We start from the raw sequence: 26,364 nt of genomic DNA on the forward strand, positions 1-26,364 counted from the left end.
TGGCAGAATCTTTATGGGACTGGCAGGCGGTGAGACAAAAAAAGTGAGAACATGCGCTATCCTCCAAATAGTTTAGCTCATTATAGCTTATTCTGGCGGGGTTTATTGAAGGCGAATAACAGAACAAAAAATAAAAAACAATAGCCCCTCCTCCTATTTATTCTTTTGGCGACGCGCTCTGGAGGGTTTCCTTTCTACTTCACTTGATCTCCTAACCACCGCTTTCGAAAGATCTATTTAATCATAATCGCAAAATGGCAAAAATATTCTCCCTCGACGGCAAAGGCCTCAAACTCGATACCGCAGAAGACATCGAAACCCACGCAAAACCTCTCCTCGAAGACACCACATTCACAGAAGTCCACCTCGGTGGCAACACGATCGGTGTCGCCGCATCTGAACGTCTTGCTGCGGCTCTCGCAACCCAAAAGAATCTACAAGTCGCCGATCTCGCTGACATATTCACTTCGCGCCTCCTGTCCGAGATCCCCCCCGCGTTATCGGCGTTGTTGAATGCGCTGTTGGAGATTCCCGGTTTGCATACGGTGAATTTATCGGATAATGCATTTGGACTTAATACGCAAGCGCCCCTTGTGGATTATTTGTCGCGCGCGGTCCCTCTTCAGCATTTGATTTTGAATAATAATGGCTTGGGACCTAAGGCTGGCGTGCTTGTTGCCGATGCACTTACGGAATTGGCGAAGCAAAAGGAAAAAGCGCGCAGTGAGGGGAAGGATGTCCCGCTTTTGGAATCGATTGTCTGTGGACGTAATCGGCTCGAGAACGGAAGTATGGAAGCTTGGGCGACTGCTTACAAGGCGCATGCGAAGGGTATGCGCTCTGTGAAGATGACACAGAATGGTATTCGTCAGGAAGGTATTTCGCTGCTCTTGAAGGCTGGATTGAGTCACGCTGCTGGGTTGGAGGTCCTGGATTTGCAAGATAATACCTTCACGTTACTCGGATCTAATGCGTTGGCCAAGGTCGTTCAGGGATGGGCTTCGTTACGCGAACTTGGTGTTGGCGATTGTTTGTTGTCTGCCCGTGGCGGTATCAAGGTTGCTCAGGCTCTTGCGGCTGGTAAAAACGAGAAAGTTGAGACATTGCGTTTGCAATACAACGACATTAATGCGGAGGGTGTTAAGCAATTCTTGTTCGCGGCCAAGAGCTCTCTACCAGCTCTGAAACGTATTGAGTTGAATGGAAATAAATTCATGGAGGATGACGGCAATATTGAGGAGTTGCGTGTATTGCTCGAAAAGAGACAGGAGGAGCATGGCAAGGACGAGGATCCTGAGGATACCTGGGGTATCGATGAATTAGACGAACTCGAGGAAGATGAGGAAGAAGATGAAGATGAGCAGGATGAGGAAGAGGAAGAGGAAGAACATTTGGCGGATAAGACCTTGAAGGAGACCATACGTGCAGAGGATGAGCCTGTCAGCCAGAAGAAGGATGATGACGTGGATGCGTTGGCTGATGCACTTGGCAAGGCTGGGATATAAACAGCCCATTCTTCATTTTTTATCAACAAACAATCCCGTCATCGAGAAGCATTCCTTCGAAGAAGCATGGCTCATCTCACATATGCCGTCTCTCGTCCTGCTTCCCCCAATGTTCATCGGCCATGTGGACACGAAACCGCAATACCTTCCGGGAGAAATGAAAAGTCCAAAAGGCTCGAGTTGTTTTACTGCATTTTTCTATCGCTGTAAATAAGCAGATTCATAGATCATGTCGATTTGGTCTGCCTCACCCAGCCATCGATGATCGCTGCATGGCTTACCACCCTGTCTCCTAGCCCATGATGCTCATTGCTTAGAGCCTTTCCTGTCTGTTCTCTTTGTATAGCAATTAATCAAGATACCAAATTTTAACAAGAAGAAAATTTTACTCACATGAATTAAAAAATAATTATTCAGACTCCGATAATAGAAGGCTAAAGACATTGGCAGATGCCACTGGACCAATTAAATCGATTGCCGAGCGGTCAAGCGGACAACTTCCCAAAGTGTTTCTGTCGCAAAAAACAGCTTCATTTCTCTCTCTCTCTTCACTGTGTAAATCCTGAACTCTACCTTTCCCAATTTTCTTATCTCTTTGTTCAGTTTGTCTTCTTCTTTTATTTTCTTTCCTTAGCTGTGTACAGCGATTTCGAATTTGGGACTTTCTGGCATCAGGACTGGTTGTCTAGAACAAACGTTTACTCAATTTTGCGTTTCACTCCACCGCGCTGTTGCGCATCTGCCCGTTAGGCCTCTTCGAACGCTAATATTGTTGGTGGATATCTCAGCGGTACGTATATCCTGACTTATGGTCGATTCGCTTTGAATTCGTCGCATCGCGTCACCAGTACACTTGCCGGATCGCGACGACTATCGCAACCATAATTACATAGTAGCATTGTTTCACGACTATACGCATCGACCTGATGATCTGCGCTAAATATACTGTTGTACAGGTAATACAAAATGGATGCCAAAGAAATCGAATTCAAAGCCAAGGCTCTCACAAAAGCCGCGACATCCAGCGAACCACCAGCCAACATAATTAACATCTTGAAGGAACTCCAAAAGGGGGTCCGACCTACAGAAGACCTACTCCGCTCAACCCGAATCGGTATTGTGGTGAACAAACTCAAACAACACAAGGCCCAGGACGTCGCCCGCCTATCGTCCGAGATTGTCTCGAAATGGAGGAGTGAAGTGAATAAGCAGAAATCAAATGGTTCGCCGAATCCGCATCGTTCCAGTACACCCCGGACCGGTACGGCGTCGCCTGCTCCGGCGAGTACACCTGGTGATAGGAAGTCGACTGTTCCACCCGAGAAACGGTCCTGGAAGGCAGATGGTGTTGATACCAACGTCACGAATAATAAAGTCCGCGATAGCTGCCTGGGTCTGATGTACGATGGGTTATCGTTTATGTCTACCGAGCTTCCGAAGGTGGTATTAGCAAAGGCGATAGCTGTGGAAGCTGCAGCATTCACCTCATTCGGACCCGAAACCAAAGAACAATACAAGACGAAGATTCGAAGCCTGTTCCAGAATTTGAAGAATAAATCGAACCCACAACTTCGACAGCGTGTGCTATCAAACGAAGTGACGCCGGAGAAGTTTGTCAAAATGACCCACGAAGAACTCAAATCCGACGAGCGAAGGGCGTTGGACGAGAAGATTCATAAGGAGAATATGGACAAAGCAATGGTGGCACAAGCCGAACGAAGTATCAGCTCAAGTCTACAGTGCGGTAAATGTGGTCAACGCAAGGTTACTTATACCGAGGCACAGACGCGCAGTGCTGATGAACCGATGACATTGTTTTGTACTTGTCTGAATTGCGGAAAGTCGTGGAAGCAGTAACTTTTGCTTTCTGTCTGATACCGATCTCGGTCCTTGTTTTTGTTTTGTCTTTTCTAGAGCCTTTCATGCAGACATGCCTTAAGTATGATCCCAGGTCGAGACTACCGTTCATCTCGAAGGGAAAAGGAGTTGCGGGTGCTTCACTACTTTTCATTCTCTTTGCTTCTTATACTTCTGCTTGAAATTGTAACTTTAGCACAATATTCTCGTTTTCATCTAACAGTCTTGAAATAGTAATACAAATAAAGAAAATAATTTCACCCCGAACTCCCACCAAAAGACAATCCAGTCCCCAATTTATCTTTAACCGGATAATCGTTTCCCCCCAAAACTCCATCACTCTTCGCAGCTCCCGCGACGGATTTTGCTCCTTTCCCCTGACTCACAGCTTCTAAAACGCCCAGTTCCCCCTTAGCAGCCAAATATGCAGCCCCCGTATCAGCCCATACCCTATACTCCTGCACTTTGAGCCCCTGACCCGCATCATCCGGTTCACTTTCCCCCGTCAAATCCTCGGACAGAGTAACACGCCATATAAACGTCTCCACCCAAGATTCCTTTGTATCGTTGACCGTGAACCGGGCACGACCCCTTAGACAAACGGTCATATTTTGTGGATCGACGACCCAGTCATCTTCGTCGTCGAAGTGGGCGTCGCTGATGGAGAGGTGTTTAGCGAGAAGGTCGAAGTATTCGCCTACGGCTTTGAGGCCGATGAAGTCGCGTCCCAGGAAGGGGAGGTAAGATTGGAAAAGCGGGGAGCCGTGTTCGTGGACCAGAGGGGTTGGGGAGGTGGTGAAGTGTGCTAGGATGGTGGGAGTGGAGGCGTTGGAGGTGAAGGCTGAGATAAGGGAGTGGATTGAGGAGAGGATTGCTGGGCGGGGAATGGGCATGTTTGTTTTTTGTCTTTGATTAGCGATGTTGTAGTTATACTCTCACGACTTCACTGCGATAAGTATCAACAAGCAAAGAAAGAACGAACGTTGAGATGTTTTATTCTTTTGACAGAGCGATGATGTCATGAGGTAGCTGTCCCAAGGATTTCAGATATCAACTTCTCTAAACGCCAAGCTGGGATGTATAAGTGATTTATAGAGTTGAATAGAGCTTATGCTAGTGACTTGACCAGGGCTCAGTGTAAAATATCTTCCAGTTGATTGATTGTTTTGAAGGAAGAATCCGAAAACGGAAAGTAGGGCAAACGATTAGGGCTTCGGTCTTTAGCTTGTCTAGGCAGTTTATAGAAAAGAAGATATTTTTAACATCCTTGTTCACTTGGATGATAACGAGAGCGATATAACTCTCAAATGAGAGTATAGATACTATCCACGTTCATTCTTACCATCTTCAGCTGTTCAACTCTTTGATGGCGACTACCTCTAAAACCAAGGTGTCCAATCAATCCAGTCAACATACCCAAACCCACCACTTTCGTACCCAAACTGAAACACCTTCGCAGGCTCACCGTACTCTTCCCATATGCTACGATTCAATATCGTATCCCAACCCCCGGAAAGCCTCCCCGTTTCATTCCAACCAGGTCCGTACGTCTCAAATTCAGCCTGCAACGTAACCCCGAGCTTATAATTCTCAGCACCACCATTGACCCAATGAGTGTAACCACTGCTCTCAATACTCTCATCTTCATATGTCCGCGCGAATATTGATCTATGTAAGGAATTCCATGGTCGACCAAGCGCACATTTACCCTTGATACTTGCCGCGATTGAGGCATTGGCGGCATTTATGGTGGAATCAACGATATATACGCCAAACTTGTTAGGATAGGTAGTGTTTGTACCTTTCCAGGCGGTTATGCCCCCACCACAAGAGCGGAGTTGTAAGGAGCATGCCTGCAGCCATGCTGTGCCAAATCCATACAAGAAATCTGTCTGGCCGGCGATGATTGAGTTGAAGAAGTAGGCGTTGCCGAGTTTGCCAATATATACCTTTTTACTTGTCAGTTCAACCGGATTGATTGGGTAGAACGTCCGAATGACCTAACATACCGTATCCTGATAAGAATAAAAGCCTGAATAATAAAACCCAGCATTCGCATAGCTCACGCTAACAGCCAATGACGGTCCGGCAGAGTACTCCGAGAATACATTCCGAAAATCAATATTGTACGCCCGGAAATCAGAATTTCCATATGGTGTATCAGCTGGGACTGGCCATCCGGTTGGACCTGCTCCGGTAAGAGAGGCGTTCTGTGTTGGTGCGACCGTGAGAATACTAGTGAATGCATTGTCCATGTACCTGGAGTTACTGTTTGCTGCACTCCAGTATACGGTGACCTGGTTCTCGGTAGCAGTCAGAGGATCCCATGTTTCGCCGAGAAGAGTGACAGGGCCGGGGCGTGTGATATTTAATTGTTCGGTGTAGTTGCCGGCGCGGATCAGGATTGTTGCTGATGAGTTGTCGTGAGGGAGGGAGAGGATTGCGGATTGGATTGAAGTGAAATGTGCATGTTGAGAAGAAGGGGAGGAGTGGTCGTTTGAGACGATGATGGTGTTGGCTGGACAAGCTGAGATTATGCCGGCCTGGCAGGGAAGGCGAGAATCGATTCTGCTAGCTGGAGCAGATAATGCTGTGGGGATTAGAATAGAAATTGAGACGAGAGTCTTCCAGAGGTTATTCTTTGTTAGGAACTTCATCTTGTATAACTGTAGTGCTCTTTGTGGTGGTACATCAGTATGGATGCCCAGGTGTACTTGATGGAGTGTTCACCTGCACCATCTACCATACACAACATTACCTCCATAGTGATAATTCATGCTCCTTTTGTAAACACTCTGCATGCAAAGATCTTGAGGACATTTTACATTTTTCCGGGGCACTGGGAATTTGCGGGGAAATCAGAGCTTGAATTCCAGATTGTTTTCCTCTAACCCGGATACGTAGCACATGAAACAATAGTACTTTACTCAATTCAATCAAGCTCATAAACCCAATTTAGAGCTGTTCCTCGAGAAAGCTTTTTCCCGGATAACGCCGTCCTGATTCGTAGATAGCTTGGGCCTGCATATCTCCGTTTAGGGCTAGGATACGGAGAAATTGTGTCCACCTCTTATATTCATGAAACAAAACATAGTATAGGCCTATATGATCAATCATACCTAGGTATCACTCTGTTGACAATAAACTGGGAAGTTGGGGATAATAGAAATAGTTAAGGTCAAGGAATAAGAGTGCATATCACAATCATATCGTAAAAGACAAGACAATCTACATAACGGCACGTTTTACAACAAACTCATCTAGCGCCTCAACATCTCGCTTCTTATCCGGCGGTACACCATAACCGCCACCACCAGGGGTCTGCACAATAAACCTATCACCTGTATTCATCTCCATGGATGCCTTTGCGCCCACAGATATCGTTCTCACAGATCCATCTATAGGATCCTTTCGTACCCATAGATTGACACCTCTCTTCCCATCCTCTCCGCCAGCCATACCGTACGGCGCCACAACTCGTCTTTCAGATAGAATACTAACTTGCAACGGACGTCGTAACTCAATATCGCGAATACAGCCATCACCACCTCGATTTCGGCCAGCGCCACCACTACCCTTGCGAATACTAAATTCGCGAAGGAGAACAGGGTAGCGTTTTTCAAACGTCTCCGGGTCAGTCATGCGTGTATTGGTGCTACCAGTATGAACACCAGATTGACCCTCCCAGTTTGCGCCTGCACCCGCACCACCGGCGATGGTTTCGTAGTATCCAAAGCCCTTGGTCACGGCTCCAGTAACGGGATCTTTACCGCCGTACCCAAAAGTGAGATTGTTGCATGTTCCCTGACTAGCACCCATGACTCGGAATGCTTTAAGAATAACATCGATTATGCGTTGTGCGGTTTCAACGTTTGAGCCCACTGTTGCGGCTTTCATACTTGGGGAGAGGATTGTGTTTGGTGGGCAGACGACGTTGATGGGTGCCAGGCATCCTTGGTTCAGGGGGATATCGGAGGATATCATGGATCGGAGACAGTACATGATACCGCTGTACATGACTGCTGGTGGACTATTCAGGTTATTCAATGCTTCGGGACCGGTGCCGGTGAAGTCGAAATTGGCAGATCCGTCAGCGGGGTCGATGGTGATTTTTAAGGCTAATGGTGTTCCGTCATCCATGTAATCAACTGCCTCAAGAGGTTGACCTTGGAAGCGACGACTAAAGTCCTTAAGTAGACTGCGCACGGTCTCTTCGGCATTTTTTTGTACTGCACGCATGTACAGTTCGACGACGGGCCAGTTATATTCGCGCACCAGACCTTGAATTAGATGAATCCCCTTGTTATTTGCTGCAATTCCTGCTTTGAGGTCGGAAATGTTGTCGTTTAGTGTTCTGGTGCCGCTGCAGCCGGGATATGTAGCTGGGACGTCGTAGAGAAGATGGGCGACACCCTCTTCATCAAAGACACCCTCTTTCACCATCTTGAACGACTCAATAGCAGCACCTTCCTGCCACAGTTCAGTCGAGTTGGGTGGCATGCTTCCCGCAGCAATACCGCCGATATCAGCATGATGGCCACGGTTGGCTACAAAGAAAAGAATCTTGGTCGGATCATTTTCATCAAAGACGGGTGTCGTAACAGTCAAGTCCGGAAGATGGGTACCGCCAGCAACGGGATGGTTCGAGAGTATCACATCGCCTGGTTTCAATTCCCCCTTTGCATACCGTCTTGCTTGATATGCGATTGCGTAGGACATTGATCCCAGATGCGCAGGTATGTGTGGTGCATTAGCGACCAATTGACCGTCTGCAGAAAAGACTGCACAGCTATAATCAAGACGTTCCTTGATATTGGTCGATATCGACGTCTTTCGAAGAGTCTCACCCGTCTGCTCAGCGACGCTCATGAAACGATGACTGAAGACAGATAGTTGAATGGGATCAACCTCATCTGCGGATATCTTTTTGGTCTCTGCATCAAGTAGATCAATGACAACATGTTCATCCAGCACAGTCGCTTCGCTAGCAGGATCGACGACGATGGTCTGAGTTGCGTCGATAATCATGGCTGGTCCGAGAATAACGCTTCCTTTGGGTACGTCTTGCAGGTGGAATATACGTGCATCTGTCCATCCCTCCTTTTCGAAGTATACTTTTCGAATAAGAGCAGGTTTCGGATCTTGCTGAGAAGACCGACGGATTTCTTTGAGTTGTTTGAATGGGCTTTTGATCTTGACATCTACTGCCTTGCCAACGGATCGGACACGCACGTCGTCCACTAGGATCTCGCGTGGTTGAGTAAATCCAAACTCCCGTTTATGACGAGCAATAAAGCCTTCGGAGAAGTCGGCGGCATCAGACTGACAGATCATGAGGGAAGTATCGCTGCCGCGATAACGCATGTTGAGGAATACTTCATGCGATATCTGATCTTGGGTGAATCCTTCCTCAATGAGCTGCTTCGTACTTCGCTCACGGAGGGCTTCAGCTCGCTTCTCGAAACGAGCAGCGGACTCCTTGGTATAGACACCCGACTCAGGCTCTTGGAGCTCAACGACAACATCTGCAAGAGCCATTCCATAGGCTGACAAGATGCTAGAGAAGCGATGAATGAGTACTCGTCGGATACCGAGATCCCGCGCAATTGCAGTTGCATGTTGCCCTCCAGCACCGCCGAAGCAAACTAGGTTATGAGCGGCAGTCTCATAACCTCTTCCCTCGCTCAGAGCACGGATGGGCCGTGTCATAGATGCATTTGCCACGAGAAGGAAGCCCATAGCGACCTCTTCCGGTGTCAGGGTTTCGGTGCCTTTCTTTTCTGCATTGACAACTTCGGTGAGTTCCAAGAATTTCTTCTTAACGACATCAAAGTCCAGAGGACGAGCAAAGTAGTCTGGCAGAATACGGCCGAGGAAGAAATTCGCATCGGTGATTGTGAGAGGTCCGCCTTTGCCATAGCATGCTGGGCCGGGGTATGCTCCTGCAGATTCGGGACCTGCGACGAACAAGCCATTTCGCCAAAACAGCATTGAGCCTCCACCGGCCGCTACAGTATGAACATCTAACTGCGGGCTTTGAAGGGCAACCTGTGAGACGGTGGTTTCAAAGACATGTTCAAATGAACCGCTATAACGAGATACATCTGTGCTTGTTCCTCCCATATCGAAACCAAGTACGGGCGTTCCGTCTTCCTCATCATAGCAGGTGCGAGCACATCCAATAACGCCGGCAGCAGGCCCAGATAGAATTGCGCGCAGGCCCGTAAATCTAGTGAATGAGGTGAGACCACCATCTGACTGACATAAAAGGAGTTTCTTGGCGTTGTGATCTTCTAATCGGCCCTTAAATCCTGACCGGAATCCTTCAATATATTGCGCAATAACTGGAGAAAGATAAGCATCCGCCGTCGCCGACTGGGCTCGAGGTACAATCCGAATCATAGGTTGTAGTTCCGACGACACCGATGCTCTGAACCCGATCTCCCGTGCAATTGCTGCCACGACAGCTTCATGCTCTGGGAATGCAAAAGAGTGCATAAATGCAATGGCCAAGGTACGATACCCTTCGTCCCATAACGATTGAAGATCCTGACGGACTTGCGTAAGATCTGGCTTTTGCAAAATACGGATTGCTTCTCCCGTAAGGCCTTCGACCAAGCCTGGGTCGGATTTTATATTAATAGGTTGAGGTTCGGGGTCTTCGGCGAAACCTTCTATAGTGACTCTTTCGTCTACTTCGATGACTTTTTCATATAGCCTATCGAGCTTGGAGACTGAGAGGTCGAAGATACTCGGTCGAGCCTGGTTGCCAATGACAAGAAGGTCTTTGAAGCCTTTTGTTATTAAAAGAGCGACTTGCTCTCCTTTTCTTTCTAGAAGTGCACTAACAATGCATATTAGGTGGTACTCGTCTGAAATTAACTTTCAAAAATACTCACTTTGTAGCAACTGTTGTACCCATACGAATTGATTCGACTGGCGTAATATCCAAGGGTGTTCCCCTAGGAATAGTCTGGCCGGTAGCCTTTTCAAGGATCTGCCGGATACCTTCGATAGGCGCATCATCATATTCTCCAGGGTTTCTGGACAACAACTTGAAAATCAAGTCATTTTCTCTGCCAGGGATGCTTGCCCAGCTATTTCGATATGGTGTTAGTAATGGGTCCTTGGAAGATAAGAGAAGTATGCGAACGTACAAGTCACAAAATGTGCCGCCCCTGTCAATGGCAATTCTGATGCCTTTGGTTTCACTTTCTATAGCCATTATGATTATAATTCGTGGTTAAACGGCATCAAGGTATCTTCGTGTTGGAGGTAAGCCACCGGACGACGTGATTGCAATGCATCTTTATATCATGCATGCCAGTTATCATGTGATTACGAATGTCCGTATCATGCCTTCTGATAACATAGCATGGATTTCGGTCCACGAAATATCCAGCCGATGTAGGCAATACAAGTCGTGAAGGTCGATGGTTGTTGGTGGATATGTTAACTGGTCCGGCAACGGTAAAAAAATAGCCGAACCGAATGGTCCCGGTGTGATAGGGATTGTGCCGATTTGCTATTCGACCTACATGGGAACAGTTTAGGGTCATGTTTTCAAATAAGTTTAATCAGTCATCTAATCCTCGATGGTCTAACGGTCATGATTTCCGCTTGTCATATCCAGTTGTTGGATAACAAGCGCGGGAGACCTGGGTTCGACTCCCAGTCGGGGAGATGTTTTTGTTTTCTTTTTGTGCTTCTACACTTCAATTTCTTCGCTAGGCAATCGAAGAGCTTCGTGGTCGCTTTTTCTTCGTCGTCTATCGTTGATCTTATTCGCAGGCCCGAAATACTGCTGATACATCATACATTCTCTAGCAGATTGAAAGACTCGGTTAAGCAAACGCATTTAAAGAAGCTAGTTAATCATACTTGTGCCCCTGGACTCATAAAATAGATGCACTACTTGTGAGGCGTGTATCAGGGCTACCCAAGATACATGAAAACTTTTTAGCATACTAGACCTCACCCTACCACCAATGTTCTAAAGAGCCTCCCTCCCTATACAATATTGGGCACCATTCCATTCCTCGGAGCTGTGTGAAATTCCTTAAGGCGCTGGAAGTTGTCTAAATCTATTCTCTCACCCACGGATTCAGCGGTGTCACATATATATATACAACTTAAAAAAAGCGTCGAAGACATGAACGACTTATTACCTAGAAGAATCAGTATCTCCGACTGGCGTCAGAGGTAGACGTGGTAGAAGAAGCACTGCTCGATGACACACTCGTGGTAGAAGCTTTCAAGATGAAAACTGTCTTAATATCACAATGAGAGATGTGTCAATAACACTGCTATCCTCTGCAAATTCTTCATTGGATTAATATCATTGGTGGAAATGTACTTCCTATGATGTAACACGTGCCACTACAAGTCGATCTTCCCACATCACTCCGGGAATATCATATTGCATATATATCAATTTCCAAGATTCCACGAGGCTCTCGCCTACTTCATTGAATAATAAATGAGTTCGGAATGGCTGACAGAATCCTAACAGCAACCTACCTATCACTGCCGCAGAACGCTACTTTCACCGTCCCGCTTAAAGGCCTACCTCTGCTAATGGAGTGCCTGCCGCACAGCCACTCTCTTTCTACACCCCGGTTTCACCTAGTTTAAACCGTCTTCATCACGCCGTCAAGTCAAGAGAGCTTAAGAGGTACTTCCACGAAAATGTGAAGTTAGCACGGTGCTTCTGTGGCACGTGTGGGTGTTATATCGGAAAGAAAGACATCAAAGGAGAGTGGTATCTCTGTGTCTATTCCTGAGGAAGGAGGAGATATTCCACACATTGACGAGCGAGAATTACAGTGGAACGGATATAACCCAATGAATCCGATAAAAAAAAAGATTTACACAAAGCAAAAATATCTCCCCGACTGGGAGTCGAACCCAGGTCTCCCGCGCTTGAATTACTCGTTTGTAATGACAAGCGGAAATCATGACCGTTAGACCATCGAGGACTTGATGCTCCTGATCTCAAATTCTTCCTTCCAGCGAAAATATGGAGGGAAGCACTGAAAAAGAAAAAAACGAAAACTCCCCGACTGGGAGTCGAACCCAGGTCTCCCGCGCTTGTTATCCGACAACTGGATATGACAAGCGGAAATCATGACCGTTAGACCATCGAGGAATTGAATGGAAATGTGGGCTGCTATTTTGATATATGATCAAAAAACTTACGAAGTTCTCAACAACAGGCATTGTCCCCGATCGACTTGAAATGTCTATACTCCATAACGCAAGAATAGCTCTTGGCCATCAGTCTGTCCTGGCGCCAGTAGATATCAGCGGGTGGTCGGCTCTAGCGGGTGGTTCCGTGCACAAGGCGGTGAAGGACGGCTCCGGTAACTGTAAGATGTTGCCGGCCATCATTCTATCGATAATGACTCGGATCCTGTCTATATGCCCGTCCGTATACAACCCACCCAGAGCCTCCCATCATCTCTCGTCTTCAATTTCGTGAAACGAGACCCGCAATTAAACATATATACTACTTGAAAATAACAACATGCCCAAAACTGTGCGTCGGTCACTGAAAGACACTTCTCCGGTTTCTTTGGATGAGGTGGAGGAGCCACCTTCAAAACGACAAAGGAGTGCAGTAGCGTAAGTCTAAGTATTTCCGGTATCCATTAATCCTAGAAACTCGTTGATCGTTTGTATATAGTTGTAAAAGATGTCATGATCATAAGGTGAAATGCACTGGAGGCAATCCGTGTAACAGCTGTGCTCAACAACCCCCGGGCACTGAATGTGTTTACCCAAAGAGAGATCGAAAAGTTCCTGTTCAGGAGAGGTAAGCTTTTACTTCCAGGTCTCGACTCCATATCGCTAACGTGCAAGAAACCAGCTACCTGAACTGGCTAGAACAAGAAGTCAAACTTCTCAGAGGAGGCAAAGAAGGCTCAGAAGAAGATGCAGTTAGACAAGAATCACAAACTCAATACACACCCGAAACCGTCGAGGAAGATGGCGACTATGCAGAACGAATCGGCAACGTCGACGTTAACCTCAAAAATCCTCTCATGGAGGATAAGGCCTGGTTCGTAACAGATAGCGCATCATGGCAACCAATCTACATCGGCGAAGCGGCATGTACAGCGTTTGGTACTCGATTACGACAATTCCTGAATGGAAACGATCCCGTCGCCCCTTTATCGCGATCCAAGTACTCCAAACACAAGGCGTTTTTGCGCATGTCAGCCCCCAGATTTCAGTTACCCAATCGTGCTTATGCTCATTTATTACTGAAAGTGGCTTTACGCTTCTTGGGGAATGATTATCACTTGATGCTACGCAAGTCGACTATAGAGAAGATGGAGGAGCTTTATCGTACTGGTTCACTTGACGATACGGTTTTCCTATGCAAATTGTTTGCGCTCTTCTCGATGGGGGAAATGTATGCCAACAGACGGTTGGGTTCGACTAAGGGGTCCGATATCCCCGGTACTGGATTCTTTGTGCAGGCAATGAGTCTTACCCAGGATATGCATGAGGAGCCTTCAGTTGTATATGTGGAAGCACTTTTGATTATTGTAAGTCTTTCCTCGCATTATAATTTGACTGAGCTCTGATGTGTAACAGGCTTTATATTCACTGGCACTCAACCGAACCAGGTCAGCATATACCTACGCCGGAATGGCTCTTCGCCTCTGCCTTACTCTAGGCCTACATCACAATGTCCCTGAGGGCTACGCCATTTCTCCGGTTGAGAGAGAGAACCGTATACGCGTCTGGTGGAGCGTGTATATTATCGACCGCATCACTAGCTCGAAATTGGGCCACCCAGTCACTGTTCAAGACAGTGATATCGATGTCGACCTGCCCTCAATGGAGAAACTGAGCCCTACCGAACAAGAAGAATTCTCTGATCCGTCCCATATTATTGCCCACGTCAAACTGGCAAGGATCTCGGGCGATATCATGTCTGATATTTACGGCCGCTCCAACCAAGCCAAGGCGTTTGTGCAAAGTGTACAGAAGATCCTTCGCAACTTACGGTCGTGGGCGGAAACCCTACCCGAAAGTGTACAGATATCGCCGAGTCAGCCCTTCAGATATGCATCGAGGAATGTTGCCTCGTTGCATCTATGCTTTAACCAGGTGCGTCTTACCTTTGCCCGTACTGACTCTTAACTGATGAGAGATGACCAGTGCGTGATACTAACCACCCGCCCAATCCTCTTCCACGTCTTCAAATCCTGTTTCCAAGGCCAAGGCGCCCCAACCGCATCACCAACCACCATGGCCCTAGCGGACGCTTGCATCCATGCCGCCCGCAGCTCCAACGGCCTCCTAACCCAACTCTGGATTGACGGCGGAATGGCAATCTTCGGATACTTTGACTCCCACTACCTATTCTCGTCAACCATCATCCTAATGATGTCCAGCATCCTCGGCACACACAACAGCGACGCAGATCGGGAAGCCGCCGACACCGCATCGGATATTATGGAGTCACTGGTAAAAGACGGGAATCTACCCGCAGCGGGCTTCTATGAACATTTCCTTGAAATCCGTAAAACCCTGCTGGAGTTTACGGAGCGCGGTCATAGTAATGGGCCCGTACAGCTGATGGAGCATATCCCAGAGCCAGTCATGCCGGAGAATGATATCAATAATGAATTCTTGAATCAGACTCTATTGGGTGATCCTTCTATCCAGCACTTTTTGACTCAGGCGGATTTTCAATATGGGTTTCCGATGGGGATGGAAATGGCAGGTAATATGTTGATTCCGCGGTCCTCATTGTTTGAATAGGTTGGATGGTGTATATGTTATGATTTGATGATTTATGACCGATGATATGATTATGATTTTAGGTTCCAAGGTTGGCTGTATCTAGTTATTGTTCCGTTTCCGGTGCCTTTTTGTGATATGTGTATATAGCGTAGCAGTCTATCGTGACAATTCACCTTCCAGTGTTGTATGACGAAGAACCTTAAACCTAGAATCAGAATGCTACTAAAGTATTTCTGTCAATTACATCTAAAACTGGTCCAGGCTCAGCTATCTAAATTCGAAGTGGATAAGCCGGCTAGTTTAGGGCATGCCTTTCGAAGACTAAGTGACTAACTAGCTATTAAACTTCCTTTCTCACCGGAACCTTTCAATCAACAGGGTCAATCGAGAGATCCGCCATTTTTCCTCCAATCAAGATAATAAATCAAATTCATCTGATCACATGGACCGTTAAGCTGCAGATGTTTTACATGCCACTAGTACGTCCCGGGGGAGAATAATCCCGCATCGGCTACTCTACGAAGTACGAAGCTGTTAGCCAAGTCTTAAGGCGTGGGATAGCAATGAATCAGGCGGTATGGTATGTGCGGATTACCTTTTATAGAAGGTATAGAACAGGAATAGCTGATTGGATGTAGAGAGAATAAAAAAAGCAGCTGTCAATTTGTCATTCATATGATCAAGAGATCTCTCGCCCGAGTGAAGTTCTGCCTTGATGCCTTAATGCCTTGATAAGCTTTGGCGCTATCCTCAATACGTAAATTTAACGTGGGGTTATTCCGTGGGTGGGGGTACACTTCTGAGAACTTCCACGTGATGGATATCCACTTATTGTTGCAACAGGATACGATCCCCTAGTACGAGTACGTACTCACATTGTTCGAAATCAAGAATATTATGACATGCCTAGGCACTGTCTACTTACGTAGTACTCCGTACGTGGGCATGGCACACCAATCTTATGTAGTGGGATGCATCGACTTTTACCTGGAACCCCCACGTCGTAATTCCCCGCGAGAACATTCATCCAACAGACTTCGGAGTGTGCCACTGGGCCTTCAAAAGGTACTTTCGACTACCTTGTGGTTTGTACCTTTCTAGAAGAGGCAAAGACCCTGCAGGCCCTGGCTCAGTCTTACACACGACCAAGGAACGGAAATGATAATCGGTCGGCTATTCTGATTCTAGAAATTAGCCGAGCGCATCGCAGTACGACCTACGTACATAATCGGCCCGAGTCATGGCTGTACCAATTCATCTTTGACACCTACGTATGTGTGCAGACGACCAAAAGAGCAAAAAGGCATGGCAATGGCGCACCGCCTCCGCATTGAGTCCGCAGGACACGACCAACCAAACATCCGGCTTCAGTAGCCTGGAATAGAGCTCGCTCCATGAAAACGAGTCGGCAATCCAAGTGCGGATTTCCGAATAGGGCAATTTCTGTACGGAGTAAGTCCCAAGCGCCCCCGCAGTGGAGGCAAGGCTCCACGGCCCTAGTTCTAGAGAACGAAAGCAGCAAAATTCACGGAATAACGCCGGTCGTTAGAGGAAGGTTGCGCGATGACCAGTGGGTTGGTTCAGTTCTCAATGGATAAAGGCGTGGCTGGCCATTCAGATCATTGGTAATGCGATTCTAATCAATTCGTGCTTGTTGTGAGTCATTTTAATCCCGTCTAACTGAGTTGTGGTGGCTTTTGGCAGTTCTCATGGCCAGACCCTACCAATTACTACTAGTGATGCGATGGATTGGGGAAGTGGTGTGTCTGTGAGGGGTTCCATACCTTTTTTTCTTCGTCACCATGTGCTTGCTTTCCCCCGGATTTTATCTTCCCCAAAATTATTCCTTGCTTCTTTCTGAATCATGACATACGTGCAAAGCTGAAGGTTGACTAGAATTGAACTTTTATCAAATTGTCTGACGTCCATTGATGACTTGAATACCCTGACTGGCTACTCTAAAAGGTAAAAGAAAAAAAAAATCCGTTGCATCGTGCATCACCATGCCGAAACGTTCCTGGAACCACGTCGACGGAGCAGCGACACAGCCAGTCCGTCGTGGCTCCAATAAAACCGCAACAACTGATCTACAGATCAAATCCGGAAGTCCAAGTAGCCCGGATGAGATCAAGGCCAACTTCTCTCACCCTCCCACTCCGACATTGACGGACGCCGGGTCAGAACCTCGATCGGCGAAATCCGGATCTCGTCGTAGAGCTGCCAGTGCTCATTCGGATGACAATGAGCAGATTGCGTGGCCGTCTATTACGCGGAAGGTAAAGGCATGTGCTGCTTGTCGGAAGCAGAAGGTGAGTCCCAGTCTGAGAATTTGCTCGAGAATGGGTGTTGACGGACTGATACAATGGTAGATCAAATGTGACATGGACGATGATGTTCCTCCGTGCAAACGCTGTAAGGAAAGAGGCCTATCGTGCAAACTTAACAAGAGCTTGCAAACTCTCATTGATGAAGAGTCTAGGTATGCGCCTATTGGTCAGGGAATGGGAATGGGAATGGGAATTGACAAAGCATGACAGATGGCGCAAAACAGTTAGCCATGATTTGACTATTATGCACTCCGCACTCGAGCAGACCTTACGAGCATTAAACCTCCCATCGTTACCTTCTCTACACACCCCGTTACCAGAGACTGGCAGTATTCCAGAGGCTGAAGTGTCCATTGCTCCCACGGTCGACTTGTCCACCACCAGAGACCCTGAATTCTCTCCGCAACTTCACCCTGCCGAGGAAACTTCGGCACATGTACCCATTGAATCTCTGTACGAACTAACCCGCCTACGCTCGCTACGAGGAGAGGCAATTGATGAACGATCATCTGATCATGACGATTTCATCTCCCGCGGGCTGGTTCCTATCGACGAAGCCGAGAAATTATTCCACTTTTACCAGACACAGCTTGATCCATACATCTATGGTCTCGCCAGCAAATATAAGACATTGGAAAGCCTACGTAGGAGTTCCTCGTTACTCACAGCCTGCATCTGCACAGTGGCAGCTTCACATCAGGCAGGTCATGGTCAACTCTACGAAACATGCAATCAAGAATTTCGCCGACTAGTTTCGGGCTCGATGTTTGAACGCCGAGTTAGTCTGGATTACCTGCGCGCATTAGTGATTGGCTCGTATTGGTTGAGCGACGTTTCATGGACACTAGCTGGCCTTGCTGTCCGACGGGCAAGCGATATCAATCTCCACAAATTCTATTATCGTATTATCGATTCTGCGAATGGGTTGGCGCAAACACCGGATAGCTGGGATCCGTCTGACCCGGAAGCTTCGATTGATCCTGTTCGATTGTGGTATTTGCTGTATATCTGTGATCAGCATTTGTCGATATTGTATACTCGAGCGCCCATGATCCGTGAGGATGACACCATCCGTGGATGGCGCGCATATCTCGAGTCTCCGCACGCTTCACAGTCGGATATGCGAATATCGTCGCAAGTAGCACTCATGACACTGTTGAGCCAGATCCGAGAATTTTTCGGGGTCGATGCTTCCAAATCTATTCCTCGCGGAGCAATGCCTCATATCAACACATTTAGCCATCAACTCGATAAATGGCTGGCCCATTGGTCCTCTAAACTCCGTAAGCCTCTCTCTATGCCTTCGTCAGACAATGCTAATAACCTGCAGGCCCCAACGAGCACATCGGCAACTTCCCTTCCAAAGGAGTCCTCCTACACTATCACTTTGGCAAACTCCATCTTTACTCCCACGTCTTCCGCGGCCTCAAATCCGGCGATCACATCGAACACATCCCCTCATATTTCAAGGATGCAGCCTCAACAGCCGTATCCCACGCGACCACCATCCTCGAATTCTTATTAAACGACGCCGCCATCCGACGCAGCATTGTTGGTGCACCACACTATTTCCATACCATGATCTCACTCGCATGCGTCGTACTACTCAAAGTCGCGGATCGGTATCGTGACGACCTCGGCATTGATGTCGCGGGTACATATACACTTATCCAGCGAGTTATCGATTTTTTCAGACGAGTAAACTGTGGCCAGTATCATCTCGTTCATTGGATGGCCGATGGACTTGCGAAGATGCTCCAACAGTCCTCCCAGTATTCGCGCGGTAGTCCGAGCAGCAATAACAGCAGCAGCATTTCACACTCAGTCACCGCATTTCCATGGGAAACCACACATACAACTTCCCAAACTGCAAGAGGACTCAACACAATGAGTCCCTCTCTTGTGCACCACCACGACAGCTCCTCGTCAGTTGATAATACCCTATTCAACAGCGTCACCGAAATACCCGAACAACCATCCTTCTTGTCTCTTGACCCGAATTTCGGAAATATCAATACCGAAGAAGACGATCATCACGGTATGATGATGGGTGGTAGCGTCGGAGGTGCTGCCGGAGGTGCATTTTTGCCGATGTTGGATGGTCTTGAAGCTGGTGGTGATTATGGGTTAACTGATATGGGCTTTAATTTCATCTAATTTCGTTTTCTGTGAATACAAGGATAGATTTTCGGGCTTTCATGCTCTTTTTTTTTTGGGTGGTATATCTCATCTCATGTTTCTTCATACCCCTCTTTTGATGATTTCGGCGTGGTTATGGGACATTTCGGATTAGGAACTTTTCATGACAAAAGGAGGCTGGAGAATAATGTTATGTCTTGATGAAATATATACATTTTCAAACTAGTTTATATGCCTTTTAAGTCTGGGCAGGAATAAGTCCGAGAGAGCGGCATTCTCTCCGTATATAGCTTCTATCTTGAGTCTCGTGTGATGGATCTAGTAGTTGTTTGTGTGGTTTCATTGGTCAGATGTCTGCATCAATGTAGGTATTATTGCAGGGTTATGAGTGTTAACTTGGATTTAGTTCTAAGTGCCGTTTACAAATCCAATGGAACATAGCACATACCTAGGTACGCCTGGCTAGTGAGAGATTCTTGACCTAAGTGGGTATCATGCGGTTAATATGTGGATAAGATTAAGGCGTATAGTTAGTCTGAGTGAGTAGGAATGCAGGATTTTTACAGATGTACTTATATGAAAGCTTCGGAGCAAATGCGGTAAAGTGGAGCGACATGTAGTCAGGAAAAACGAGCTACTAACTGTGATCCGTGTGCAAATTTGGAAGATGTAGTCTTGTCTTGATACTGGTAAGTTACGTATCATGAAGCAGCTCTAGCCTAACCCTGCATGTATCTAGATATCATTCCAAGGTTTATGTATTCCCTTTCCGAGAGTGAGAACTTATGTCAACATTAGTATATAATTGGCGAACTAGAAACACTCCTTTAAATCATCGAGTGATATCTGAGACCCTGAAAGATGACAACTCTGTCTTAGATCCCTGGATAGTGGTTATAATCCCTCTACCCCCCGCGTCTTACGCTTTACACCCCTTCTTAAATGGTGATGCCTACTGTGAAATTAATAGTAGCGTAAGTCTTCGAAAATGAGAGCGCACAATCCCCATCGTCGTCCAAGAAAGACAGTCTATCTTGAGTTGTCGGAGCGGTCTGATTTCACGCTGGATTCCTACTCTGCACGTGTTGAACTGGGTGTTTCTTCCCCTATTCCCGCTGGCCTGAAGATCGAGTTGATCTAGATACGACGATGATGATTTACTACTCAGACAAAGAACGCAGAACAGAAGATTTCTACAATGAGCTCTCGTATACGGAGTCCGTGAATTATGTCCGAGCTGGTCCAGGTCTTCCTCAGCTTCTGAGATGCTGAATCTAGACGAGCAGGACCTGTATTGTCCCTCTCGGAAACGGTTGTGCAAGTCAATAGATTTGTAGAACCACATGTTGAGCCAGAAGTGCATCTGTATGAGGTGACAGTAGCATACCAGGGATATCATTGCGTCGTTCTTGTCTATGTTAACGTGGTACCTGAGAAACCTGGCCTTCACAATAATAACAAGTAACCAATCAGGGAATGACTGGCAGAGGAGACCACGGGATATCGCCGAGAGCATGGACAGCTTCGGCTAAGACTTCACGGAACAACTCCGACTTTCAAATTTCTAATCACCATTTAGTGCACATAATCTATCTTACTTTCGAATGAGTCATGTTATGGCTCATCTGGTGGATTTTCGGGTTTGATTCATACGAACACCGAGTTTGATCATGGAATGTGTTCTGGGCGTTTGAACACGGCTTTTTTGGTACTGATTACTCCGTGTGCATGAGCAGGTAGGTACGATGAGAGTACCAGCCTGGAAACAGAGGAAAGAATCTCAGAATATATCTTCCAATCTCGAAAGAACTAGCTTGTACTTCAAGCGCCTGTCAATAGATTAATGAGAAGCATTTAGGCCACACTTTCCTATCGACAGAGTCGGTGAACAGCAGAGATAACACGAACAAGGAATCTTCGTGCCAACCATGTTATTACAATACCCCGGGTATCGTTCATTTTCACCGAAGGAATAAGCACTAAATAGATGTAGGATAGCCCTGCATTGGGGCCTTGCTCTATACACTCAAGGCTTCATGCAGTATGCGGGGGGAGGGAATCGTCAGACAGAAGCCCTTGTTGGATCTCACTGTTTACTGCCAATTAGCATAAACCTAGCCTTTACATTTGTATACATACAAGTCATCTCATATCTTCAGCAGTCTCCCTCAACTTCTGCTCAGCTCGGGATAGTTCACAAATTAGGGTATCCTTCCCCACGGGACCCCCACACGCACGACCCCAGACTTTTGACCAAGCGCCCTCAAGACACTTACTTATTATTTAACCTTGGCTAACATCTACAGGATAGGTCCAATTTGAGACGTTTTGACGTTTATCGAACCGAATTTCCGCCGAATGGTCGAGCGTAATACTAATCAAAGGGTCTGAGGCTGAATAGTATACTTGATATCTTCCTCGATCATCTTATGGTACCTACCTGGGTATCGGCAGGGACCCGATAGACAACTGGCCTCGTGGTTTTGCTACCTAGGTATATAATAAGCGGGGAAATATCCCTTAGATGATATATCTTCATCTTTATTGTTTCACGGTCTCACCCGGAACAGTATCAGAACCTTGGAATCCGCATTGAACCCCGACACTGAGATCAAGACAAGATGGCAGGAAATAACTGGTATACGTTTGGTGTTGCCTTGTTCGCTGCCATTGGGACATTTCTGTTTGTACGTTTTGACTGAACTTCTGTTAGCTCAACACGTTTGAGGAGTACGGTGTCGTCAACAACTAACATCTGTTGCAGGGCTTCGACACCGGCATTGCCACCACAAGTTAGTCCTCACACAAGACAAGAACCACCTCACCACAAAACTGAATGAAGAAATCTCTAGCAATTGCTCATCAAAGTTGGATCGAATACATGGGTCATCCATCCAATGGTTTGACTGGCGCAGTAGTTTCAGTCTATATCGCCGGCGAAGCACTCGGAGCTCTCACTCAGACATTCATTGGTGACAGACTTGGTCGTATTCGTTTTATGCAACTGGAATGTGTTATCGTGACTATCGGCTGTGCTATTCAAACCGGATCTGTCAATATCGGTATGTTTTTGGCAGGACGTGCTTTGGCCGGGTTTGCTGTTGGGTATGTATATCTATGGATCACAACCGTTCAGGGGCATCGTTTCTTAATGTGTCATAGTGGAATGGTCGCCACAGTCCCAGTCTATCTCTCCGAAATTTCAGCACCACAACATCGTGGCTTGATCGGCGGTATATCCGGCGTCGGTATCGCGTTCGGTACCATGGCATCCAACTGGGTTGGCTTCGCGTGCTCCTACGCAACAAACGGCACAGTTCAATGGCGCTTACCACTCGGCATCCAACTACCGTGGGGCATAATCATGTTCATCGGTTTGGCCACTTTCATGCCCAATTCACCACGTCAACTCATTCGACAAGGAAAAATTGAGCAGGCCAGGAGGGAATTCATCAAGATTCGGCGAGACTTGCATTCGCATGAAATGCATGAAGAATTCACCTTGATGAAGGCTCAGATTGAGTATGAGATACAGCGAGAATTGAAATCGTATAAAGAGATTTTCAAGTTGTATCGTCATCGAGTTTTGGTTTCTGTTGCAGTGCAGACTATGACTTCTTTGACGGGTGTTAACGTTATTCAGGTATGGTGCACCCCTTTCTAAGCGTTGATGCTGACCGAGTTGCTAACATTTCTACAGTATTACCAAAGTAGGATTTACAATCTACTAATTATTTAGGCCTGGCGCTGACATATCCAACAGCCACGCTTTACAAATCCCTCGGAATCAGCTCTAAGATGATCCTGGCTCTCTCCGGCGTCTATGGCACGATTGCTTTCCTCTCCAACGTACTCACAACCAAATTCCTGACTGACCAATGGGGTCGACGAAAGTAAGTCGTCCATCAATCCAGTTACTAGAAAACAACCTAACTAACTTTGGGAAGAATGATTCTCGCCGGGCTTGGAGGAATCATCCTCATCGAGATCTACGCCGCGGTCATGCAACGCGAATTTCAGAACACGCACAACCGCGTTGGGAAAGGCTTTGCCATTTTGGGTATTTATCTTTTTGTTGTTTGGTATTGTACGTTTCATTTCTACCCACAAGTAATCAAACGGACGGATAAATGCTGATTGTCATGATAGATGGCATGCTCAACAGTACAACATGGATCTACGGCGCCGAAGTCCTTCCCATCAACATGCGAAGCAAAGTTATGGGTTTGGCTGCTGCGTCACATTTCATCGTCAACGTTGCTAGTAAGTTTTTATCCGAATATCGGATTATTCATAGCTATTGCTAATAATCTATGTCTCAAACAGTCACCGAAGCAGGTCCAAGCGCCTTTGCGAACATTCACGAGAATTATTACTATGTTTTCGTAGCGTGTACTGCATTCTTCCTGACGATTGCATATTTTTACTTTCCGTATGTCTTTCTTTCTTTACTGGTTTAAGGCTCGAGCTAATACTGTGGGTAAACGTTTAGTGAAACGAAGCAGAAAACTTTGGAGGAAATTGCAGCTGACTTTGGTGATCGTGTCGTTGAAGTGGAGGATGTCGATGTTGCTACCGAAGAAGCCATTACAGCTGCTAAGAACCAGGCAGAGCATATCGAATAGAGGGATATACTTCTGTTTGCGGGGATGAAATGATGATTTATCTGTGTCTTTCTGAGATGTGATCCTGTGATAAATGATAATTCTAATGAGGATTGATATGTGATACGAATGGATCCGTGTATCTATACGAAGCTGTCCGATTGTTGAATGAGTTTTACTCCCTATACTCGCAGGTACTTCACCAATACGACCAAGAAATGTATCGAGCAGATATTTCCAATGTTACCTATATTTCCATGAAGAAGACCGATCCAGGTAATGAATGCATGAGAACGCCGGCATCGGGAATCCAGCTTGTAAACTTGTCATCTTTCTAACTAAAAGTCAATCCAACAACACCTAACCGTGGTCATGATTATTCTTAGCAGGAATGTATAAGCACCATACGCACGAACGGAAGCATATCGCTTAATCTAGACCTATCTTCCCGATCCACCCCATATCCGAAGATGTGAGCGTCGTCCAACTCCATCTTTCTATATATTCCAAGAAGCAAATGTAAGACCCCTACCATGCAGTCGCAAAATACTTTCGCGGCAAAGTACTGTTCCGGTTCTTGCCAGAAAATGGTATAGCTTACACGTATACAATTCAGCCAACGTCAGCCACAAGATCTGAGCAAAAAGCCTTGACCCTGGATGTCTAAGTAGGCATTCTCGAATGATTAACTAACTCTGTCCAAGTATTGCCCAGGTGGCTTGTTTTATACTCAATTGTCTATGCCTCGTATGGCAGAACGGAACAAGTTCCACCGGAATATGATTGAAGTTTTTGAACCTTTTCAGGACAATAATAAAATAAGCTCTACTTAGTGGTGACAGTCTGGCAGACACGATGCATGGCCCTCTTTGCCGGGCTCTCTGCAGCTCGTATCTGGCATACATGGAGACATAAAAGCTTCTGGATTGGGTTAGTCTCTTCATTGGGGGAGCATTTGGCGAGTTCGGGGGATGGCTCGCTCGCACTGTGGCCTGCTGACGTCCCTACTTGGTCCAATGCTCGAAATAAAGCTTGCATTGTTGATTATGGGTATACATACTACCATATATTTCCCCATCTACTTGTTCTCTCTCGCGTTCTGAATAACTGAGTGACTGGGAAAAAGCTCTCGCTTACTACCGCTGGAATCTACGGCATCCTCGGTCTGATGATCCCCATCATCGACCAAGACAAGTCGCGACTGTCGCCCAAGCTTTATCTTGTCATCTTCATGACTGTCGAATTCTTCAGTCTCCTCCTTCAAGCAGTTGGAGGTGGCGTCGCCGGTCTGCGTTCAGCAAAAACACATCTCCATGGCCAGGTACCTATACCGTACAGGAATCATCTGGCAACTAGCATCGACCTGTGTCTTTGCCACGCTTCTGAAATACGTGATATTCCGGGGCGTAATCGCATCCTTCGAAACCCGGCGCTGCGACTTACCAGTCTTGCCCCGATGATCCCCGTGACATGTATGGTAGCCCGCGGTGTGGATCGGAGCATGGAGTTGATGAATGGATGGCATGGATATCTATTCACCCACGAGGTGTTTGCGATTGTATTGGATGCCGGGGCTCATGTTTATTGCGAGTCTGGCGATTTTGATTCCAAAGGCTAAGGAATATGTGTCCCATCGTGCTTTGGGTCAAGTAGCAGTGGAGTTGAGACAGGATGGAAATAAATTTATTCCTATATATGTCTAGGAACTTTCCGTTTATTCTCTCAGAGCTGGTAAAAAGGACTCAGGGGAAGTATTTGTGGTTAAGTTCGAGGGGGAGTATAGAAATTTGAGCATATAAGGTAAGGTATAAAATACTAATATATCTGCTAGTGTAAGCATTTACGTATTATCTTTATAAATATGTAAGCCATACTGATTTTCTAATGATTAACTAGCTCTAGCCAAGCGTTGGCTTGTTTTATACTCAGAGTCTTAGTCGACTGTGCCATATAAACCTTAAAGCGGGCGGAACAAGTTCCGGTGGAACAGAAAGATGATATAGATTCCAAGAGTCATATGGCAGTCACTGATGATATAGAGCTGAATAATCGTTGTCAATGGATATGCCATCCCCACAGGAAAGACGAGTCATTCACGTATTATTGTCGCTGTGGGTTCACGTAAAGGGTTCTAGGTCTACGCATTCTCCAGAAAAAAAGAATCCCCGGATT

At 46.5% G+C, this 26,364-nt stretch overlaps 9 protein-coding genes and 3 non-coding genes across 12 annotated transcripts, besides 1 other annotated feature; 7 read left to right on the top strand and 5 right to left on the bottom strand.

Moving 5' to 3' along the window:
• The first annotated feature begins 170 nt into the window (after positions 1-170).
• On the top strand, positions 171-1,875 carry TSTA_123200 (ran GTPase activating protein 1 (RNA1 protein)). The gene has a single exon (XM_002482538.1). It carries the CDS (start codon positions 255-257, stop codon positions 1,503-1,505), a length of 1,251 nt encoding a protein of 416 aa, XP_002482583.1. The 5' UTR covers positions 171-254; the 3' UTR covers positions 1,506-1,875.
• Positions 1,332-1,387: a sequence feature (GA-rich).
• A 156-nt stretch (positions 1,876-2,031) lies between the features above and the next one.
• Positions 2,032-3,576, top strand: TSTA_123210 (transcription elongation factor S-II). The gene is made up of 2 exons (XM_002482539.1): positions 2,032-2,295; positions 2,462-3,576. The coding sequence occupies exon 2, from the start codon at positions 2,472-2,474 to the stop codon at positions 3,360-3,362; it is 891 nt and encodes a 296-aa protein (XP_002482584.1). The 5' UTR covers positions 2,032-2,295; positions 2,462-2,471; the 3' UTR covers positions 3,363-3,576.
• On the bottom strand, positions 3,529-4,255 carry TSTA_123220 (uncharacterized protein; the record flags this gene model as incomplete). Its single annotated transcript, XM_002482540.1, has 2 exons — positions 3,529-3,586; positions 3,624-4,255. 2 exons carry the CDS (start codon positions 4,253-4,255, stop codon positions 3,529-3,531), a joined length of 690 nt encoding a protein of 229 aa, XP_002482585.1.
• Positions 4,256-4,741: 486 nt separating this feature from the next.
• Positions 4,742-6,019, bottom strand: TSTA_123230 (pectin methylesterase, putative; the record flags this gene model as incomplete). The annotated part of the gene is made up of 2 exons (XM_002482541.1): positions 4,742-5,311; positions 5,372-6,019. 2 exons carry the CDS (start codon positions 6,017-6,019, stop codon positions 4,742-4,744), a joined length of 1,218 nt encoding a protein of 405 aa, XP_002482586.1.
• A 255-nt stretch (positions 6,020-6,274) lies between these two features.
• On the bottom strand, positions 6,275-10,587 carry TSTA_123240 (5-oxoprolinase, putative; the record flags this gene model as incomplete). Its single annotated transcript, XM_002482542.1, has 3 exons — positions 6,275-10,206; positions 10,262-10,459; positions 10,520-10,587. 3 exons carry the CDS (start codon positions 10,585-10,587, stop codon positions 6,591-6,593), a joined length of 3,882 nt encoding a protein of 1,293 aa, XP_002482587.1. The 3' UTR covers positions 6,275-6,590.
• A 364-nt stretch (positions 10,588-10,951) lies between these two features.
• TSTA_123250 lies at positions 10,952-11,045 on the top strand. The gene has a single exon. It is a non-coding gene; the product is annotated as a tRNA-Asp (tRNA).
• A 1,203-nt stretch (positions 11,046-12,248) lies between these two features.
• TSTA_123260 lies at positions 12,249-12,340 on the bottom strand. The gene has a single exon. It is a non-coding gene; the product is annotated as a tRNA-Asp (tRNA).
• Positions 12,341-12,416: 76 nt separating this feature from the next.
• Positions 12,417-12,510, bottom strand: TSTA_123270. The gene has a single exon. It is a non-coding gene; the product is annotated as a tRNA-Asp (tRNA).
• A 374-nt stretch (positions 12,511-12,884) lies between these two features.
• On the top strand, positions 12,885-15,274 carry TSTA_123280 (C6 transcription factor, putative). The gene is made up of 5 exons (XM_002482543.1): positions 12,885-12,986; positions 13,048-13,176; positions 13,231-13,915; positions 13,965-14,483; positions 14,535-15,274. The coding sequence occupies exons 1-5, from the start codon at positions 12,889-12,891 to the stop codon at positions 15,138-15,140; spliced, it is 2,037 nt and encodes a 678-aa protein (XP_002482588.1). The 5' UTR covers positions 12,885-12,888; the 3' UTR covers positions 15,141-15,274.
• A 1,851-nt stretch (positions 15,275-17,125) lies between these two features.
• Positions 17,126-19,609, top strand: TSTA_123290 (uncharacterized protein; the record flags this gene model as incomplete). The annotated part of the gene is made up of 4 exons (XM_002482544.1): positions 17,126-17,431; positions 17,492-17,601; positions 17,660-18,732; positions 18,780-19,609. 4 exons carry the CDS (start codon positions 17,126-17,128, stop codon positions 19,604-19,606), a joined length of 2,316 nt encoding a protein of 771 aa, XP_002482589.1. The 3' UTR covers positions 19,607-19,609.
• Positions 19,610-22,209: 2,600 nt separating this feature from the next.
• TSTA_123300 (MFS monosaccharide transporter (Hxt8), putative) lies at positions 22,210-24,213 on the top strand (the record flags this gene model as incomplete). The annotated part of the gene is made up of 10 exons (XM_002482545.1): positions 22,210-22,275; positions 22,353-22,380; positions 22,441-22,693; positions 22,751-23,231; positions 23,289-23,298; positions 23,352-23,481; positions 23,536-23,675; positions 23,738-23,851; positions 23,915-24,020; positions 24,081-24,213. 10 exons carry the CDS (start codon positions 22,210-22,212, stop codon positions 24,211-24,213), a joined length of 1,461 nt encoding a protein of 486 aa, XP_002482590.1.
• Positions 24,214-25,051: 838 nt separating this feature from the next.
• Positions 25,052-25,810, top strand: TSTA_123310 (uncharacterized protein; the record flags this gene model as incomplete). Its single annotated transcript, XM_002482546.1, has 2 exons — positions 25,052-25,276; positions 25,319-25,810. 2 exons carry the CDS (start codon positions 25,052-25,054, stop codon positions 25,808-25,810), a joined length of 717 nt encoding a protein of 238 aa, XP_002482591.1.
• Between the last annotated feature and the right edge of the window lie 554 nt (positions 25,811-26,364).

The sequence above is a fragment of the Talaromyces stipitatus genome, genomic scaffold, assembly GCF_000003125.1.
Source record: "Talaromyces stipitatus ATCC 10500 scf_1105507295555 genomic scaffold, whole genome shotgun sequence".
NCBI lineage: Eukaryota > Fungi > Ascomycota > Eurotiomycetes > Eurotiales > Trichocomaceae > Talaromyces > Talaromyces stipitatus.